The following is a 19,230-nucleotide window of genomic DNA, read 5'->3' on the forward strand; positions in this document are numbered from 1 at the left end:
TTGTCTTTCTGATGGGCAGGACCGCATCTGGTGTGTGTTTTGGGGTGTCTGTGACGTTATTATGATTTTAGGCAGCCTCTCTGCTAATGGGTGGGGTTGTGTTCCTGTCTTGCTAGTTGTTTGGCATGGGGTGTCCAGCACTGTAGCTTGCTGGTCACGAGTGGAGCTGGGTCTTAGCGCTGAGATGGAGATCTCTGGGAGAGCTCTCACTGTTTAGTATTACGTGGAGCCGGGAGGTTTCTGATGGGCCATGTCCTGAACTCGTCTCTCCCACCTCAGAGGCACAGGTCTGACAGCCGTCCGGAGCACCAAGACCCTGGCAGCCACACGGCTCCAAACTCCAGGGCAACACACTCCGGAGGCACTCCTCTGGACACGCTGCCTCTCCCCTTCTGTCCAGGGTTCTTTAGAGAATTCATGTTCCGAGCGACGCTACACCACGTCTCTAGTTACCGATCTGTCCATTTCACTTTGGCTGTGAATATTCTGCACTCCAAGGATTACATTCCGTTTCCAATGTTAGTTGTGAAAACGGCTCTAATTTTCTCCCTAATTTACTGTTAGATTTTCAGCTCATGGAATGTGTCTGTGAATCAGGCAAACTGACGGGGGAAGAAGGGACTGATGGATTCGGCTCCCATGAGAACAAGAACAAGGCCGTGTTTGATTGACTGCTGCTGAAATATGGCATTTTGCTAATTATGAATGAGCATTATGGAACGACCTCTGAGGCAGCCTGTGGCATCTCCATCTCTGCTTGTGTTAGCGAAAGCTGCTGGACTATACGTAATTAATATTAATGATGAACACACTCTATAAACCATGGACCCCAGTTTTTAAAACGTATTTTTACCTTTTTATGCTATACAAGTAAGCATCACTTTGCACAATAGATCTGTTTCTGGAGAGTGCATGTAAATGGATGTTTTGAAAATCAAACCGTATTGTGAATGCATGGCATGAGCTTACTATTTAGAGGAAATCTGTAGTGAATCATTTTCAGAGTGAAGGATTCTTTTTTAAGGGTGAAAAATTACCTTTTTATCTGTTTGGAAATATATGAGAGAATTTTTGTGACAGGTTTGCTTCAAGTGGGAAAACATCTCTATATGGCTTTTCTTCTTCTCTCCCGCGTAAAACTGTGAGTTCCAATCATTCAGTGATAACCATCATGTGGCCAAACTACACTGGGAAGGAGTAGGCATGTGGATGTGCATCTTCTCAGTTTCTTCATTCTGAGAGACCATCATGATTCGTCTGCTTTGTCCCTTGCTTTCTTTTGCAAAGGAGGAGCTATTTAAATGCTATTTATGAGAAACGCTGCTTTGAAACCTTTGTACACATGCACCAGTCACATTATTGGAATTAAACTAAGAAAATAGTTTTATACCATAGGTTCAAATGGGGGAAGTTATCTGATGACTTTAAACTGGACATGGTTTGACATGCTCTGGTGTGCATAACGAACTGTCTCATCATAGCTCATCAAACTTTTTCTTACATGGAATTAAAGACAACAGATCTAAACTGAACCATGACTTTACAAGTCAAGTTAGTTTAGTTTAGATCTAAAAGTTTTAGCAAGAGTAATAGAGGGACGTATTCTTAGGAATAACTCCTAACATTCTATAGTTTTGGAACAGGGCTTCTAGGAATTTAACATAAAACTTTATACAAAAGAATGGGCTCCGGGAGCTGTGTTCTACCACAGAGGTGGTCTCTTTACCAGGATAATTCAGGCTATCCAGAGACTAGATCACTTTCCAGAACATGGAAATTCACTTACTTGTACTGATATATTTATTTTACCTACAGTTTCACGTTCTTATAATAATAGAGGTGACAGATTGGAAAGATTTCATTGAACCTCCTTTGACCGTATTTTATACTTAATTTATGTCACATTCAGAATCAATTTGCTAAAGACAGTTTTTTGCTCAGAGTTGTTATCTTCTAAAACTGTGTTAGACCTTCACTTAATATACCACTTAACTAAATCCCTTATAGTATACTTGTCCTAGCAAGGCAAGAGGAAAGATTAGTCTGTTGGGCCTGAAAGAGATATTTTTAAAAAACACACACACAAATATTTTTACACAGTGCATATCTACTTTATGGTGATACTTTCTTAACCCAGTGCTAAGGCGTGAGGGAAATAGCACCTCGGTGGATTATTTTTCATAGTTCAGTCAGCAATGTGTTTACTAAGTCACTGTTACAACTATGTGTTGATATATTTTGATATACAGTATGTTCCTCAATAGTGTGTCTTCTGAGATTTCATTCTTATTTTTAAAACCTATTTAAATGTTATTTTACCATCCCTCCCAGCAAAAACAAGCTTATTTCTCAAGGGATTCAGAGTCAAACCTGATCGTAATTAAAGGCAGAGTCTGAAATGTCTTTTTAGACCAAGGAAACAGAAGCAGGTTTGCAGCATCGGGAATGATTTGCCCAGGCAAGGGAACAGAGTGTTTGTTTCACAGAATGGCGGGGTCTAGTCCATGAAATTTTATTCACGTTTTTTTGTTATCCGGACAAATCCCCTATGCACGCAAAAGAAAAGGGAATTTAAAAGAGGACTCTGTGCTACTTGATTAGAAAACTGCCAACGTGCTTGTTATAATATTTCGGAAATAGTTATTCATACAGATGTGAACCAAGCAATCCACAATTATGACTCCACAATTATGAAATTACCCCAGTGATGATTATACCAAAGGTGAGAGGCTATCCAGGGAATCAGGGGCAGAGAATGTCTTTGGTCAAGTTCTGTGCCTCTGTTATCTCTGAGGAGGTGTTGCCATTTCCCAAGACAATGGAGTCCGGGTGGATTCCGGGATTGGCCGTTTCACTGGTAGGCAGGAAGGCTGCGGTTCAGGGCTCTCTTACCAGAGTCAGCCCGACACAGAGCCCACCATTACTGGCTGCAAGAACTTAGTTTCCATTCATGAACCTCAGTTTCTTTTGTGTAAAATGTGGAAGAGCGGTGCCGACATCTCATCGGGTTGTGAATATTCAACTAGCTAGTGGACATAAAACACTCAACATAGTGCCTGGGCTTCATAAGTTCTAGCTTTGATTTTTTAAAAGTAGTCACAGGATTAAAAGCACAAGTGTGGCTGTGATAAGATGCTGTGATGAGCTCCCAAGAAGAAGAAAGTGCCTAGTACCCGAAGTGCATGCATTTAAGACATATCTGCCATTCTTCATTTTTATCCTCGGGTCCTGGGGTAGCTGGGTCAACAGAGGAAAGATTCAAGGTAGTCCAGGTTTGCGCGTTCTGGAGACGTCTTCCTCCAACTGGGAGCCTCTGGGACAAGTCAGGGAAGGGAGGGAAAGGTTCCCCAAGTGACTGAAGATTGGAATGTAGTGCAAATGTCACTGATTCAGAGCACTGAGTGATAACGACAGTACTGACCCTAAGCGTAATGAATAGCAACAGTTAACGTGTATTGAGAGCTTCCTATATATCAAGCACTGCGAGAGGCACTTCAATCATTTAGTCCTACCGGGCAGGTGCTATTACCATCCCCATTTTACAGATGAGGAAACTGAGTGACAGAGAGGTTAAGCAACTTGGCCAAGGTCACGTGACTAAAAGATGGAGAAGGTGGAATCTGAACCCAGGCAACATGGCTCTGGAGCCTGTCCACTTCAATCTCTACATTACATGGCTTTCCATGACTAAACTACTCACATGTGCACACATTCAAGCATTTTTATTTCTTCTTATGATACTACCTTTTCAATATGGATTGAGGAATCTAAGAATAAAAGATCTCAAAAATGTTATTATTGGGCTTCCCTGGTGGCGCAGTGGTTAAGAATCCGCCTGCCAATGCCGGGGACATGGGTTCGAACCCTGGTCCGGGAAGATCCCACATGCCGCGGAGCCACTAAGCTCATGTGCCACAACTACTGAGCCTGTGCTCTAGAGCCCGCGAGCCACAACTACTGAAGCCCATGTTCCGCAAGAAGAGAAGCCACCGCAATGAGAAGCCTGCGCACCACAACGAAGAGTAGCCCCTGCTCGCCGTAACCAGAGAAAAGCCCGCGCGCAGCAACGAAGACCCAATGCAGCCAAAATAAATAAACAAAATAAACACTTTTAAAAATGTTATTATTATTAATTCAGAATAACCGACACCTTCTGGATCCTTATTTTACTATGTACCATTCACTCGATAACAATTTCTGGTTATCTACTGTGTAGCGGGTCCTGTACTAGTTGCTAAGGAAACACAGGCGAATCCATACCACACTTCTCCCTAAGGAGCGCACAGACTTGTGAACCTATCATGTCAGTAGAGCCAAAGGTGCTACCTGAGGTTCCAGAACCCTCTGGAGTGGAAGACTGGTGGTATTTGCTGGGCTTTCCCAAGCATTCCTTGGGTTTGGAGGAACATCGCAATTCGGTCATCACTATCCCAGTCTCCTCGGCACACAGACTGACCAAAGCAGACTGAAGAGACCCTCAAGTGACATGAGAGGCAAGCTCCCCTCAGGTCTTCAGGCAGAGCTGCCCCTCTGTGCAGGCAGAGAGTTCCTGTTGCTCTGCATCCCTCCCTCCTATAACTACCTCATATTGTCCAACTGGTTTAATATTTGCTCTCTGTTGCATGGGAAAGAGTCTGCCAGCTTCCTCGGAGTGAGATCATCACTTCTGGTGTGAAACTGCTCCTTTCAGAGAGTTACAGAGGTATTTTTTAATGTGTTGCCTAAGAAACACACATTCCAATCCTGTTGCAGCATGTCAAAAAAAAAAAAAAAGCCCGATCCAATTTTTAAAAATCCTGGAACCACAGGCATAGCTCACAACTAATTATAAAGCCAGACTCACCATGGACTGCCGTCTTGAGAGAGAAATACAAAAGGAAGGAAGGATGGAGAATCCCCGGAATTTCAATGCCTCGATCCCTCATCTTTTTCAGAGGTGAGATGCCCTCTGTTGCTTGGTTCCTATTGCCCTTGGCTTTAGGAGCATGAATATGACTTCCAGCTCTCTATGCCACTGGGCAAATCAGTGACTGCCTGCTCTCTTGATCTGCAAGCCTGTCGTGTGCCTGCTCTGCATTTTCCCTCCTGCGCAGACCCTGGGCCCAGCAATCTGTGGTTTCAAAGTGGCTGCCGTTTGGACCATGGGTCACTGAGGTTTTCTGGGAAGGACCCCCAGAAGTATCTTCTCTGAGTGTCTTTACATCTTTTCTGTGTCTCTTGGCTTCCTGCCACCCTGAATATCACAGTTCTCTCTGAATACTATAAATTGAGCTGAGGTTGATTTAAATTTCATGCAGAAAACCACTTTGCTTCAAACCACAACCATTTTTTTATGTTTAAAAAATCCATCAAGATATAATCTTTTAGCACCGCCCCCCAAAACACACACACACACACACACACACACACACACACACACACACACAAACTCTTTCTAGCAGACAGAAAGGCAGATTATTTTAATCAAGAGGCTGTCACTGAAATTGTAAGCAACGTTTCTTCAAAGTTCATGGCAGCGGTGAACTTTTAAATTTCTCAGTGAGTGTCAGGATCTAATTTTCAAGGTGTGGTTACCACAGTAGCAACCTGGAATTTTAATCCCGTTGTAAAGGTCAAGACAGGTCACTGGCTTCAGGTCCTCTTCAACCTCAGAATAAGAGAGACAGCTCCCCCCCCCAAAAGCATGAAGATAAAGGGTGGACCTAACCCCCAAATTCCATTCTCTAAGACAGTGAGATTGTAGGACATATTTGATTTTTTTTCACTGTTCAAATTCTTCTGCAAATGCTCAAACTATCACTGAATCAAATAATGACCCCTTGTGGGTGGGTAGGTGGGTAGGAGAATGGACTCGCTCTTCTCAACACGGTGGAACGTCCAGAAGCATGCTGGGGACATCTAATCTAAGCAGGAGAGGAGTGGCCTCCTTAGTGGCTGGCTTTCAGTCCACTGATCTCGGCGTTGGGAGTTGATCCTTTGATTCAAACCACATTGACACAACACTTGTGAGAAGTCATGGCAGATACTAGCAAAAAGAGCACTTAACTAGGAGTCGAGAAGTGGAACTGAGCCTTGCAACAGTGAGTGGTGTGAGCCTGGGGCCCGCGCTTAAGCCATCTGAGCACGACTTTCCTCACTGCTAACACGGGGAGAGAACAATGCGAATGATGGACGTCAAAGCCCATTCAGGAGCCCATCCGATGGCAGCGCATTTCACGACAGAGTCGTGAGCAATAGCGCTCCTCCATGTTATACCTGTTGAAACAAAGGCTCAGAAAACGCCAGGTGACTGCATCAAGTCACACAGCAGGAAGTGAGGGAGCTGGGATTTGGGCCACCTGGCAGCTGAGGTCCCTCCCCTCTCCTGGCTCCCAGAATTGAGTCAAGCCTGAATGTAATGAAGACAATGCTCTGTGTGGAAATGGAAAATGTCATCGAACCAGAAGAGTATTATCTGTCTCTGTACTTAATTCATAATTGTTCAACTGAAATTTTATAGGGGTGCGGCAGATAAGGGATCAGAAAGAAAAGTTCAAGTTTTGTCATCTAAGAATCCTAGAGAAAGTCCGTCTCCTTCCATAACTGGCTGTGTAATCCTGAGCCGCTCACTGAAAGGCTCTGAGATGCGATTTCCTTCTCCATAAGGTCAGTTTCATCTTACAGAGGGGTTGTGAGGACGGCAGGTGAGCAGAGCAGTGGCGCAGCGCAGAGAACTCCAGGCAGGCCCGGTTCCTGCGTCATCAACGGCATTGGCTGTCCAGCCATGGGTGTTTGGGGTATTTGCCAGGTGCCCTCTCTGAGCCTTTGAGAGGACAATCCTGGGACTGGTGATGATGAGGACATCCCGCCTCAGAGATGCTATGAGGATGAAACAGCCCACAGACGGCCTGGCCCACAGACGGCCCCTGTAAGGGGTGGCTGTAAGGACCCAGACACACAGTTCACATGCAGTTAGCTTGCTTCCCTTCTGTCTGTACTACGTGATGTATGAAAATGATTTTGGAGAAATATAGAATGACCCTCTCAATTTCTAGATATACTAGACAATTTCTAGATACTATAAGCACTAGGTACTTTTTTGGATTTTTCTCTTGAAAATCTAGAAATATCCCACATAGTGATAATATTGAGCTATCTATCTGGGATTTTCAAAAAGTGGGCAACTTATGCAGCAATGAGGTCACTCCTGAAATTAGGCAATGGTGGAGGCAGAACTGTAAGTTGGTTTCTCTGTAAATCATGACCTTCTAAGCCCTCTTCCCCCTCAACGCTCTCTCAGGCACCCTGGAAACTTTGCCAAGGACCAAGTAGTGTGTTACGGGTTGTACTTGGATGCCAAGACCTCACAGGGTAGCAAAGAAAAACAATTTTGTTCCTTTGGGTTTTAGAAGGCATACTCCAACCCCACCCTGCTCCATCCCAGTGCAGGCAGCATATTTGAAGATGTCAATCAAATAGCTTTGAGACCTTTTCCTTTTCTGGTCCTCGTATTACAGTGGACAGATGAAGCACAAAGGCATTTGTCAAATTTTTCAACTGACTTTACTACTGCAATCGTGCAAGCATCTGCCATGTTCTACCAACGCTGCTCCCCACTCATCAGCAAAACGGAAGGGCTTCTAGCAGCTCTAAGAAGGTATCAAGAGCAGACCATTTAAACAGAACGTTCCCAATAACGTAACTGGGGCAAAGTATCTGGCTGTTTGTGAAATGCTTGATAGGATGGAAAACAGAATGAATAGCTCAGAAGCGTGGTGAACATTCCTTCTCATCTACTCCAGGCTCAGTTGGGTGGGGTGTTATTTTTGGCGGGGGCGGTGTTTGTTTCTTTTTAATTCCTAGGAATGATCCAAGAGGCTTTCCGCACTGCTGCTATATTTTCTTCATCTGGGCCTGGAAGACTTGTCAGGGCTCGGATTGATGAGTTCTGACCCCGCAGCCATCTAGGGGACATGGGGACAAGGCAGCACGTCCTGATGGAAGTGCAGAGTCCTCGCTTCCAGGCCCAGCTCCGCCACTCCCTAGCTGGGGGACTTTGGTAAATATCTCCCGCCCACCCCCCGCCCAAGCCTGGCTTCTTTGCACCTGGCTATCTAACAGGGTTGCTGCGGCCCTCACATGAGGCTACTACATTGTGTGAAAGTGCTATAAGATTATCAATCGCTGGGCACATGAAAAGTAGCCCTGGTCATAGCATTTTAGAATCTAGTAAGTGAAAAAAGAGTGTGCATCTCATTAGATCAGATGCATTAGAGGGGGGTCTGATATTCTGGGAGACAGAGGATGTGCATGCATGTGTATGTGTGATCAAGACATTATGCTCAATTATACAGCTGGAATTATCTTTACTTTGGTCTCTTGCTTATGAACTTCAGCAACTTCCACCAGCATTATTTGCTTCAGTACCATTTACTGTTCAAAATCTCGAGGAGAACTTAGAAATAAGGCCACTGGTTGATAACGTTGGGAATAATTTTTAAAAATGATTCTGCCATGAGGATATATCAATAAAATAAAGCAACTTTCCAATAATATAAAGCAATTTCCACATTGGTAAGCATGAAAAGTAATGGACAAACCTGTCATGAAAACAGACCCAAATACCAGTTCTCTTCTTTTTACTTTAATATGGCTAAATGGAGATTTCTGGAGACAGATGTTGTTCCCATCACAGGCCACCAAAATCACCCTCAAGGGGACTTTGAGTGGTGGTAAAGTCCCTTACGGGCTTGGATCTTTGCACCTCACCAAAGGAAGCATCTTACAGGCATGGTGACACCATCTGGCTGCAGGCCCTGAGCTGAGGCTGGACCGGTGCCTGCCTCTAGAGTACGTATCAGCGCCCATCAGCGTGTGCTGTGTATGAGAGGCCCGACTCAATGACAATGTCCAGATCCAATCCTTTCCCTGATCAAGGGACCGTTTTGGCCTCCCCTGGGGTCAGTCTGCTTTGGTCTGATACCAGGGCAAGATGACAACTGAATTCAAATTGGGAGGGCCCTCTCCAGACGGCGCATGGGATGGCTTTAATGTGGGTTGACAGCCTGCGCTCTGGAGTCTGTCCGGTCGTGGTTTCGTTACTGTGGCCCTTTGGGTGACTCACTCAGTATCTCTGAGTTTTGGTTTCTGCTGCCGTAGAATATAACAGGGCTGACTCCTTTGGGCCTGTAAAGAAAGAAAGCGCCTGGCACACCCTAGGCACTCCGCAGTTATGAGCTAGTTGAGGTATTGGCGTTACCCGTGCAAATCTAATCCTCAGTAACCTGTGAGTTCCCTGAGGGTAGGATGCGCAGTGTTCCACCCTGAGGTACCACCCTGCCTCGCTCAGAGCCTTATACACAGTAGGGGCTCAAGCCATTTTTGCTGAAAGGAATGAAATCATGAATGAATGAATATAAATATGGATGCAAATCGGGTAGAAAAGAGGAGATCCTTGACTTTTCCCTGAGAGAAAGAGAGAGAGATGTTTGTTTCTAATTACAGACGTGTCTCATAATCCAGCTGAAACATACAAATCTTGGGACCGCGAACAAAGACGCAAAAATCGAACCTGATCTTTCAAGATTTATGCTCCCTGAGCACAAATGCTATGTTTGCAGCTTTTGTAATGAAAGTGGAAACCCAAAGCTCCCGTCAAAGGAGGCCCAGTTTTCAGTCTTGGTGCCCGTCAAGCACCAGCAGCTTCAGTGCTTCTTGACACGAACATTCCAAATGCCAATACTGCTTGTTGTCACATTAGCCAATATACAGTCCTCAGAATAAAATCCTCTTGATATCTGATTACTCTTCTTAAGGACCTCATGCTGATGCATTTCAAACTGTGAATTACCTTTAATTCACAGCTTGAACAGGCTGCCAAATTTTGTTTTCTCTGCTCCCAGGTGGCTGTCCCTGATGCAGTGGAGAACTTCCAAAAATATATTAAGTCCTTAGGAAAAGTTGGCAAGCTCTACGACGCAGGGCATACAAGACAGGTTAAAAGCAAGAGTTGGCATACGTCTCAGTTTGAAAGCCGGAATGGCTGCAACCAGTGACCAAGATTCCCAGTTTATTGGAAGAGTTTAGTTTGGCGTTTGTAAGCCTCAAACTGATTAGTAGTATTTCGAAGTTCCAAGTACCAAATCATGTATTCTGATTAAGAATTAATCTGATTACGAAAATAACAGTCATTTTTTTCCCCTGCCTCGTTACGCAGTTACTTTGCTACGGAAAGTGTGTAGCGGACCAGACATCTACTTAGGAAAGAGTATGTGAAATTGCTGGAGGTGGGAGTTCCTTCTCAAATCAGATTCTCAAAGCAAACGTTTTCAATGATGAAAATTTTGGTAGAAAGATGGTCAGGATTTTCATGAATGTGTTTTTCGTTTCTTGGGGTTTTCTGGTAAAAAAATTTGTTTCAAAATTCACCTAAGAAATGGTGTAACGCTTGTTACTGGTCATAGCAAACCAGAAAGCATTCTTATACTCTTTCTATTCCCTGTGGTAATGAAATCTTCATACCACATCAATGCAAGTTTAGAGATAATGATCTTTCGGTTAAATCAAGCAATTTTGACCAGGTTTTGAATCATCTAAAACAGAGAGGTATAATTTCTTGTGGGACTGCTTCCCATCAACTTCAGTTCTTCAAGTCTATTTGAAGGTTGTGCCCCGACCCCATCAGATACCGTGAGAAGGGACAGTCCGGTGGGAAAAGAGAGGGCTTTGTGCATTCAAGCTTCCCCATGAAGAGCAGTGTAACTGACTCGGCCCTTCTGTGTACTCATAGCCAACACGTCCATTCGAGATAAACAGTCAACTTGTCCTCCCACTGGACTGTGTATACTTCATAAGGAGGGACAATATGCTAGCTTTGCTTTTCTCATCTGTAAAATGGGAATAATTTGGAGCCCCTCCAGGGTGGCTGCTAAGTATAACGGGGTGATGTATATAAGAGCACCTGGCATGGGACCTGGCACCTAGCCTTGCGCACGACCCAACAGCACAGATTATTGTCACAGGTGTCCGCCATTCCTGTGAGAGTATAATGTCCTTTCCTCCTAACTAGTGCTACATTCAAGCATTTGTCCATGTGGCATGCCTACCTGTCACCCACAGGTAAACTGGCCACAACTAGACTGTCTTTGTCAGGCCTTTTGTCAACTCTCTGGGTCCATGGCTGTGATGTTTTCAGACCCGTACCTAATACCGGAAGTGGAGGAACTGGTGTTATGGCAAGGAAAGAACAGCCTATGGCCACATCTGCCTTTATGTTGAGCTTTGATGGAAATTATCCCGGAATTTTCAACAGCCCTAAAACACAGGGGCTACTTGATTGAAAGGGGGTCTGGATGATTTCCAGCCGGACAGAGTCTAAATGCCAACAGCCGAGGATGACAAAGGAACTGCCACTTTCTCAACTGTCCTCACAAAACTAGCTAAAGTCAAGAACCGACTCGACAGAAACCTTTGAGCTCATGGTTGCTGTCTGGAAATGCTCCTCAGGAAGCATCTGACCTGTCCCTATTCAGGACGGCTCATAAAAGACCAACAGACTCATGTATTTTGGTAAAGCCGCCGTATTGACAAGTAATTGACAAGATGTCATAACCAGCTAGGTGAAGCCATCCGACCCGATGAGGAAAATGCAAGTCCTTTGGATTTAGTTTCTGTTTTCTCCTCCATTGTTCCTTAATGGCTTCATGAAGAAACTAGAAGGTAACCCAATGTCTGGGGTGTCCACTCAATCCCTGAATCTTCCAATTGAAATAAATGGGTGCTTTAGGGGCAGAACGAACGTGATATTACTGTACAAATACACAACTGCACAGCAGGAGAAATACAATCTGACCTTCGACAGCCCATGCCCCACTCTCTTTTTGGGGAGAGAGACCTTTTTTGAAGGAGGCTTGAAACTCCATTGGATTTAGAAGACCTGGGTGAGGCCTGTTCCGAGACTATAATACAACTCAGACTCATGCAGGCTGAGGGAAACAACACGTGCCAGGTCTTCTTTCCTCCAGAAATTATTAAGGGTTAAAGTCAAATGCACTTTGACCTTGAGTTTAATTACTAAAGAGTATAGCTGTTTACATTTGAATTGTGACAAGTGTTTGCATATATACCTGTATGCATATACAATCTGCTCATTACTTTGCTTCATTTCCCTCAAGCGACTCTAACTCTATACTCTGAAATAAAAATAAATTCCCCCATGATTTAAACTCACACCCTCTGAATCCTAGGTCAGTGCTTTCCCCCAATACCATCACTGTCATGGAGCAGAGGCACAAGCCCAGATCTTGAAACTCCTACAGTCCCACGCTCTGGCCTCCTGGGCAGTCAGCTGGAGCAGGTAGGATGTCACCATTTAGATGGACACCCCATAAAAAGCACTGTGTGTCAATGGAGCATATGCTGAGCGAGATATGCTTTGCGACCTTCTGCAAAGGTCGGTGATCCTGCTGAGCCAGGAGCACAGAGCTGGCCGCTTCCCAGCTTGCACTCAGGGACTCCTGCACCAGTGTTTTTCAGACCTGGTGCCTGGGCGTGCAGTCCTTATAAACAATCCAGGCCCTAATGGAAGAGCTGCATTTTGTTATCCAGGGAAACGAGGCCAAGATGAGGCAAACAAGTAAAGTGGCCCAGCAATTAAGGGACTCTGATCTACAAGACTCCCGTGTCTCTCTACTGCAGTGAGGGTTAGGAGCTTGCCCAGGACATCCACAAGCGTTGGGAGGGTGTCTCTGCTGCAGCAGGGCTGACCTGGGGCTGCTTCCCACCAAGCTCCAGCCACCAGCAGTCTGTCTACACTCAGGATGCTCTTAGTTGCCTAGAGGATTGCCCTGCCACACGGAAAATCCTAGAAGCTGACTTAAAAAGCACACCGGAGTGAAATACGTGAGAATGACTGGAACGGCTAAGCTGATAATAATTTGGAAGCTAAAAGTAAAAATAATTATTATAACTCTGACCTGCCCCGTGTTAAACCTATACCCTACCCAAGAAGGGAATTTATTCCAGCCGAAGTCTGATGAACAATGCCTGGCCTTTGGGTCAGGCAGCTAAAAAGAGAGCAGTTCACTCATAAAACAGACTCAGTGTCTTCCGGTTTTATGGGTGCCTCCTATAGAGAACCTCAGCCCTACTGAATGCACTGTATACCCTGTGCTATGAAATGCAGAGCCTCTAGCTATAAACCACAATCGACAAGTTTATTTCCGTTAGTTACAAACTATTGAAATATTGCATTTTATGGTCTATGTACTCTTGTTTTAGGAATGGGATCATTTTACGATGGAAAAATATTTGTATGTGTTTTCATAGTTGGAAACCTGCACTGATTTCCTGAATGCTCAACTGTGTGTGTGTGTGTGTGTGTGTGTGTGTGAAGTTTACTGGCTTTGTAATAAGAGTGGGGTAAGTCAGGAGTGGAGGTAAGGAGCATAAGGTCTATTGTTTACTAGGATAACAGGGGGAGGGCAATTCAAAATGATTCCTGGAAAAGCTGAAATGAACAATATCAAAGATGATTTTGATTTCCACGTTTCCATATCATTTGGTCCTTAAATCAAGGTTATAGTTTTATTTTCCTCTTGTCTCTTTTTTTCCCCTCGATTCTTTAAATGGAGGATTCTCGGCTGTTGAAATGGAACCTTGAATTAGAAGGCACAGATCGGGCCAGAAAACCAAATAAGAGGTCTGGTGATGGGGTCAGGGCTCTGCGGGCTTTGCCACTAAACAGAACCAAGAATGTGGAAATACCAAAAGGTGAGCAATTCACTTCAAGCGTGCCATTAGGCCACTTGAATGTCATAAGTTATTTCATTTTGAAAAATTTCAAGTATGTGACTATTACTCACACAGAAAAGTCAGCTTCCATTTTCTATTATTAAGAATGAAAGAAGTTGTGAGAGAACTACTCCCTTGATACTCTCTTGGACAAATGGCTATTACAAAATCTACAACGGTTCATCTGAGGAAATTGGTTTCTCCATACCCCTCCTTCAGTGAACATTAATAAAAAAGGAAGAGAGTGAGGAGTGAATTGCAGGGCCCTGGCTTCTGAACTTCAACCTAGCGTCACGTCATCACTTATTCCACCTCTTCCTGGCTGCCCTTATCTTTAATATACAGTCACCAGATGACCTGCAAACAGCAAGGTCCCGGGCTGGCCGGCCAGAGCAATCCACCCAACCTCTCACGTCCGAGCATGGCTGCTCAGGCGGGTCCTTTCTCCATCCTGATCGGTGGTGGCTGAATATTACATATAACGATGTCTGTGGCTGAAGTTACACAACGCGCCAACAGCTACTCCAGAGTCACAGTTGTTTTGGTGTCCCAGGTATCGACCCAGCCTGCATCTTCTACACCATTAGAGAGCCTAGTGATGATTCGTTCATTTTGACTGTTACTTGCCTATCGTGGGAAATCTCATTCTCCCCTCTAACCACACCCCATGTTATCATGAGGCAAGGTTCCTGTTTTCAAGGAGCAGGAGAGACAACAAGATTCGCTCGGCACTGAAGCACCTTTTACTTGCGAAATGCCCCCGAAGAAGCGTGTTTCAGAAACCTGAGTACTTACGACTTGAACGGTACTCACTTTGTAGAAGCTCTGCTGGTCGGGTCGCTCCACTCTGAAAAGAAAACGCACAGACATTTACCATCCATGTTTCCTACTGTCAAATGACCATTCTGAATGAAATTGGTCTTGAACATGCAGCCCTTCCAGTTATACTCTTTCACAGAATCCTGCCATGAATAACAGATGGGAGAAAAAAGAAACCAATTGGATGCGTCACAATGTGACTTCTTATTATTGTTGTTATTCCATGTTTTCATGATGTTAGGTAGGAAGGAGAAGAAAGTGAGGGAGGAGAGGAGATGCTTGGATCAAGAAGGATTTTTTCAAAACACCTACTTTGTAAGGCGAATCCTGGGGTCAGATGCTGGGATTCCTGTAAGGAAGAACACATACAATACAAACGTTAGTTAAATGATACAAGAGAAGCAAAAGGTCTATTTGTTACCGCTGAAGATATAACTTGACTAAGGTTGGCCAATAGGAAACCACTGTTAAGAATTCCATTAATTAGGCTACTGTCTGCAGCTCTATTTGAAGGATAAACGTTTGCCAGCCAAACCAGCTACAACACGGCCATAACTGCCGTTTTATCAGAATTACACATAAGACTGGTATCTATCTGGAAATGTGTGCGACATGGCAACAAATGACCCATATGTGTGAGATTCAAGTGTATAATCTGTCACTCAGCTAGGCAATGACACCTCTGTGGAAGTAAAGGGGACTCAGTTCAAACAAACAAGTGATTGTGATTTTTGTAGAAGTGTAAATAACACTGTAATTAACAGATTTGCTCAGTTGTTCTATTTTATAGAAACAACTCCAATGTTCTACCTTGACGGTGACACATATGCAATAGATGTATCTTATTTTCACAAGAGACATGTTCTTAAAACTTCATCACAAATTTGGTGAAGTACAGCAAGCAATTTGAACTATGCAAGTGGAACGAATTATCTAAAGGGATTTAAATTTTATTGGAAAGTCACCCTCAACACAATTCATTCAGTGTTTTGAGAAATCCGGATTTGCACACATCAGCCTCTCTGGGAGCGTGGACACCTGTGTGGATCCTGACACAACTTGTAGGCAGAAGCTCTGCCTTGACGTACAGGGCATGCACAGCTCCTCGCAGATGGAGGAGAGAATTTCAAAGGCAAAGCAAGTGTTCCAAAACTGGAGACAATGAATTCAAGCAAATACAAGAATTCATTATATCAAGAACATATATATATATATATATATATATATATATATACACACACACACACACACACACACACACACACACACACATACACACACACACATACACACACAAACACGTATGTATAACTGAATCACTTTGCTATACACCTGAAACTAACACAACATTGTAAATCAACTACACTTCAACAAAAACATTTTAAAAAGAAGAATGTTATATCAATGTGCTGCAAGTAATCTACTCTTTAAGGCTAATCTTGCCACCCTATGGAATAAAAATAACATCACAGCATAACTTACCTTTAAGAGAAATAAGCAAGAACAGTGATGCTGTGTTTGAATCAAAAGTGAACTTTCCAATCGATTTAGCATGATTCTGTTGCCCAAGAGACTTCTCTTCTGGCATGATTACTACTCCAGAAGACGACCATAAACCCCACAAGAGATGGAAAAGGCCTCTCAACTAAAGGGCTGTCACCAAGCCCCACGTAGTTTGCTGCTCAAAGCCTTCTTCCCCTCGCTGCTAGACAACTGACTTTGGACAGTAGACCCTAACAAGTTTGGCCATTTGATTCCCACCCGTTAGCAAATCATAGATGGTGAGAAAGGGGAAACACTTCTAGAGGCACAGCCACTAGGAAGATTGAGACGTAAAAACCGACAGCACAGGGGGCCAAAGAAAATGATACAGCAAAGTCAGAACTTAAAAATCACAAGAGTCTATGCCATTCAATATAGAGGCAAGCATTCCTAGCTATCTCAATAGCTCCCGAGGACACAATTACAGCACAGTATAATATTACAGCACTCTACAATAACTGATGCTCACAATAATGTCTAAGTGATCAAGAAAGGCTAAAGCATGTTCAGGATAATTTTTATAGGAAGTCAGGAAAATATTAATTACATTTCAAAATGATTCCTATTATGTGATTCCTACGGAAGGATAACCTTTGGTTATCCAAGAATTTCAATTACCCAGATCACCTCATTTCCTCGAGTGCCAAATAAATGAGGAGTTAACCATTTGCAGGTCCTTAATGACATACCAATATTTCTACTTGTTATTTTTTTAAAGAGATTTCATTACAATTGTATAGGGCAAGTTTGGGCTTGTATACCTGGGGCGCTGGCCCTTTCCGCCATGCAAGCTCTGTCGTGAATGGAAGGAACGGATGCTTTCTGAGAGGGTGGTGTCACCTAGTCCTGGTGCAAGCACGTTTTGGAAGATGGAATTTGAACTGGAGCATCTGCAAATCGGTGTGACAAAACATCACCAGAACACCTGGATCTGAAGACTGGTTCCACTCGTTTATTAGCTGAGTGAGTCTGAGCATATTACTTGACTCTGCACCTTAGTTTCCTCCTCTGGAAATTAGGGATAGTCAAATTACCGACCCCTTGGAGTGGTAGTGAGGATTCAATTATTTACTATATATTAAGTGCTTAGAACCTGGCGAGGCACATGGAAGCATTATATGCACTGTTAATATTATTGTTATTTAAAATGTACTTTTCTTTCAAGCCAACATTTTGGCAGGAATCAAGCGAAACAAAAGAGTGGGTGGGTGGCCCTCCTGGTTTCACCATTTTATCCCACTGGCTTCTACCTTTATCACGTGGCTGATGGTGGCACAGATAATTGGCAGAAAATGCAAATCAGGCCTGATTCCAAATTGTGCACTTACTACAAAAGCCCATTTCAACAACCAGGTCTACTGTAAACACTTGCAAATGTCAAAATTGCGACTTGCACGAATTATCTCCAAAATTGGAGAACACAGCTAAAAACACTGCAATCGCTGTACAAGTGCTGGATTCAGTGCCCGAAAGAGATGAATTGATCCCCTGGCTGAGATGCCAGGGAGAAGGATACCAAGCCCAGGGATGTCTGACGGGGAGAGCGGGGCTCCAGGAAGGCATGACACAGCCCAGGGCAGGGACAGAGGGGGTGGCGGCTCATGGTTCCGACCCCTTTCAAAGGTGGGAGGGGACAATTAAACACAGTGTAGGCCAGTGTTACTCTCAAAACGATGACTCTGAAAACTAAAAGATGTGATTGGGTTTCTCTTACAAATAAAGTCCAAACTCCTAGGCTGGCGTTCAAGGCCTTTCCCATAGATGCACTTATTTGCTTGAGGTTTGTGTCTCTCTGCTCCCCATCACACAAACCAGGATGCAGTCACTCGAGACCGTAATAGTCTACATCCCATCATATCCCTTTGGGTGCCTTTGCCACCCTGTTCTGCATGGAGTGCTCTTCTTTGGGGCCCTTCTCCACCTGTCAAAGTTGTAAGCAGCCTCCAGATGCTGCCACCTCTGAGCACTTCGTCAATGCCCCCAGGGAGTGTTAGATCCTTCTTGGGCCTTTTATTCTCTATGAAGACATGTGCTACATTGTTCTGTCGTTTTGTGTTTTTCTTCATCCCTAATTTTAAGACTATCATATGTCCTCAGAAAGTAGTTTTTGAATAAATGGACGAATGGGTGGATGGATGGATGGATGGATGGATGGATGGATGGGTGGATGGATGGATGGATGGGTGGATGAATAGATGGATGGGTGGATGAATGGGTGGATGGACGGGTGGATGGATGGATGGATAGGTGGATGGATGGGTGGATGGATGGGTGGATGGATGGATGGATGGGTGGATGGATGGGTGGATGGATGGATGGATGGGTGGATGGATGGGTGGATGGATGGATGGATGGATGGGTGGATGGATGGGTGGATGAATGGGTGGATGATTGGGTGCATGGATGGGTGGATGAATGGGTGGATGGATGGGTGGATGAATGGACGGATGGGTGGACAAATGGGTGGATGGATGAATGGATGGGTGGATGAATGGGTGGATGGCTGGGTGGATGGCTGGGTGGATGGATGGGTGGATGGATGGATGGACGGGTGGATGAATGGATGGACAGGTGGATGAATGGATGGATGGTTGGATGAATGGGTGGATGGATGGGTGGATGGATGGGTGGATGAATGGGTGGATGGGTGGATGAATGGGTGGATGGGTGGATGAATGGGTGGATGAATGGGTGGATGGATGGGTGGATGAATGGATGGATGGGTGGATGAATGGGTGGATGGACGGGTGGATGGACGGGTGGATGGATGGGTGGATGAATGGGTGGATGGATGGGTGGATGGATGGATGGATGGATGGATGGATGGGTGGATGGATGGGTGGATGGATGGGTGGATGAATGGATGGGTGGGTGGATGAATGGATGGGTGGGTGGATGAATGGGGGGATGGATGAATGGATGGGTGGATGAACTGGTGGATGGATGGGTGGATGGATGGGTGGATGGGTGGATGAATGGGTGGATGGGTGGATGAATGGGTGGATGGGTGGATGAATGGGTGGATGGTTGGGTGGATGGATGGGTGGATGGATGGGTGGATGGATGGGTGGGTGGGTGGATGAATGGGTGGATGGGTGG

General features: G+C 44.5%; 1 protein-coding gene across 4 annotated transcripts in view; it reads right to left on the reverse strand.

The window, feature by feature from the left end:
* The window catches only part of AFF2 (ALF transcription elongation factor 2), a 499,644-nt gene that overhangs the window by 146,691 nt on the left and 333,723 nt on the right, over window positions 1-19,230 (reverse strand). For all 4 annotated transcript variants that reach the window (XM_060292350.1, XM_060292348.1, XM_060292349.1 and 1 more), the window contains 2 exons: window positions 14,902-14,938; window positions 14,584-14,617 (listed from right to left, as the gene is read on the reverse strand). In XM_060292350.1, coding sequence (XP_060148333.1) covers window positions 14,584-14,617; window positions 14,902-14,938 — 71 coding nt within the window. The remainder of the gene's footprint in view (window positions 1-14,583; window positions 14,618-14,901; window positions 14,939-19,230) is intronic.

Source organism: Globicephala melas, chromosome X (assembly GCF_963455315.2).
Source record: "Globicephala melas chromosome X, mGloMel1.2, whole genome shotgun sequence".
In the NCBI taxonomy this organism is placed as follows: domain Eukaryota; kingdom Metazoa; phylum Chordata; class Mammalia; order Artiodactyla; family Delphinidae; genus Globicephala; species Globicephala melas.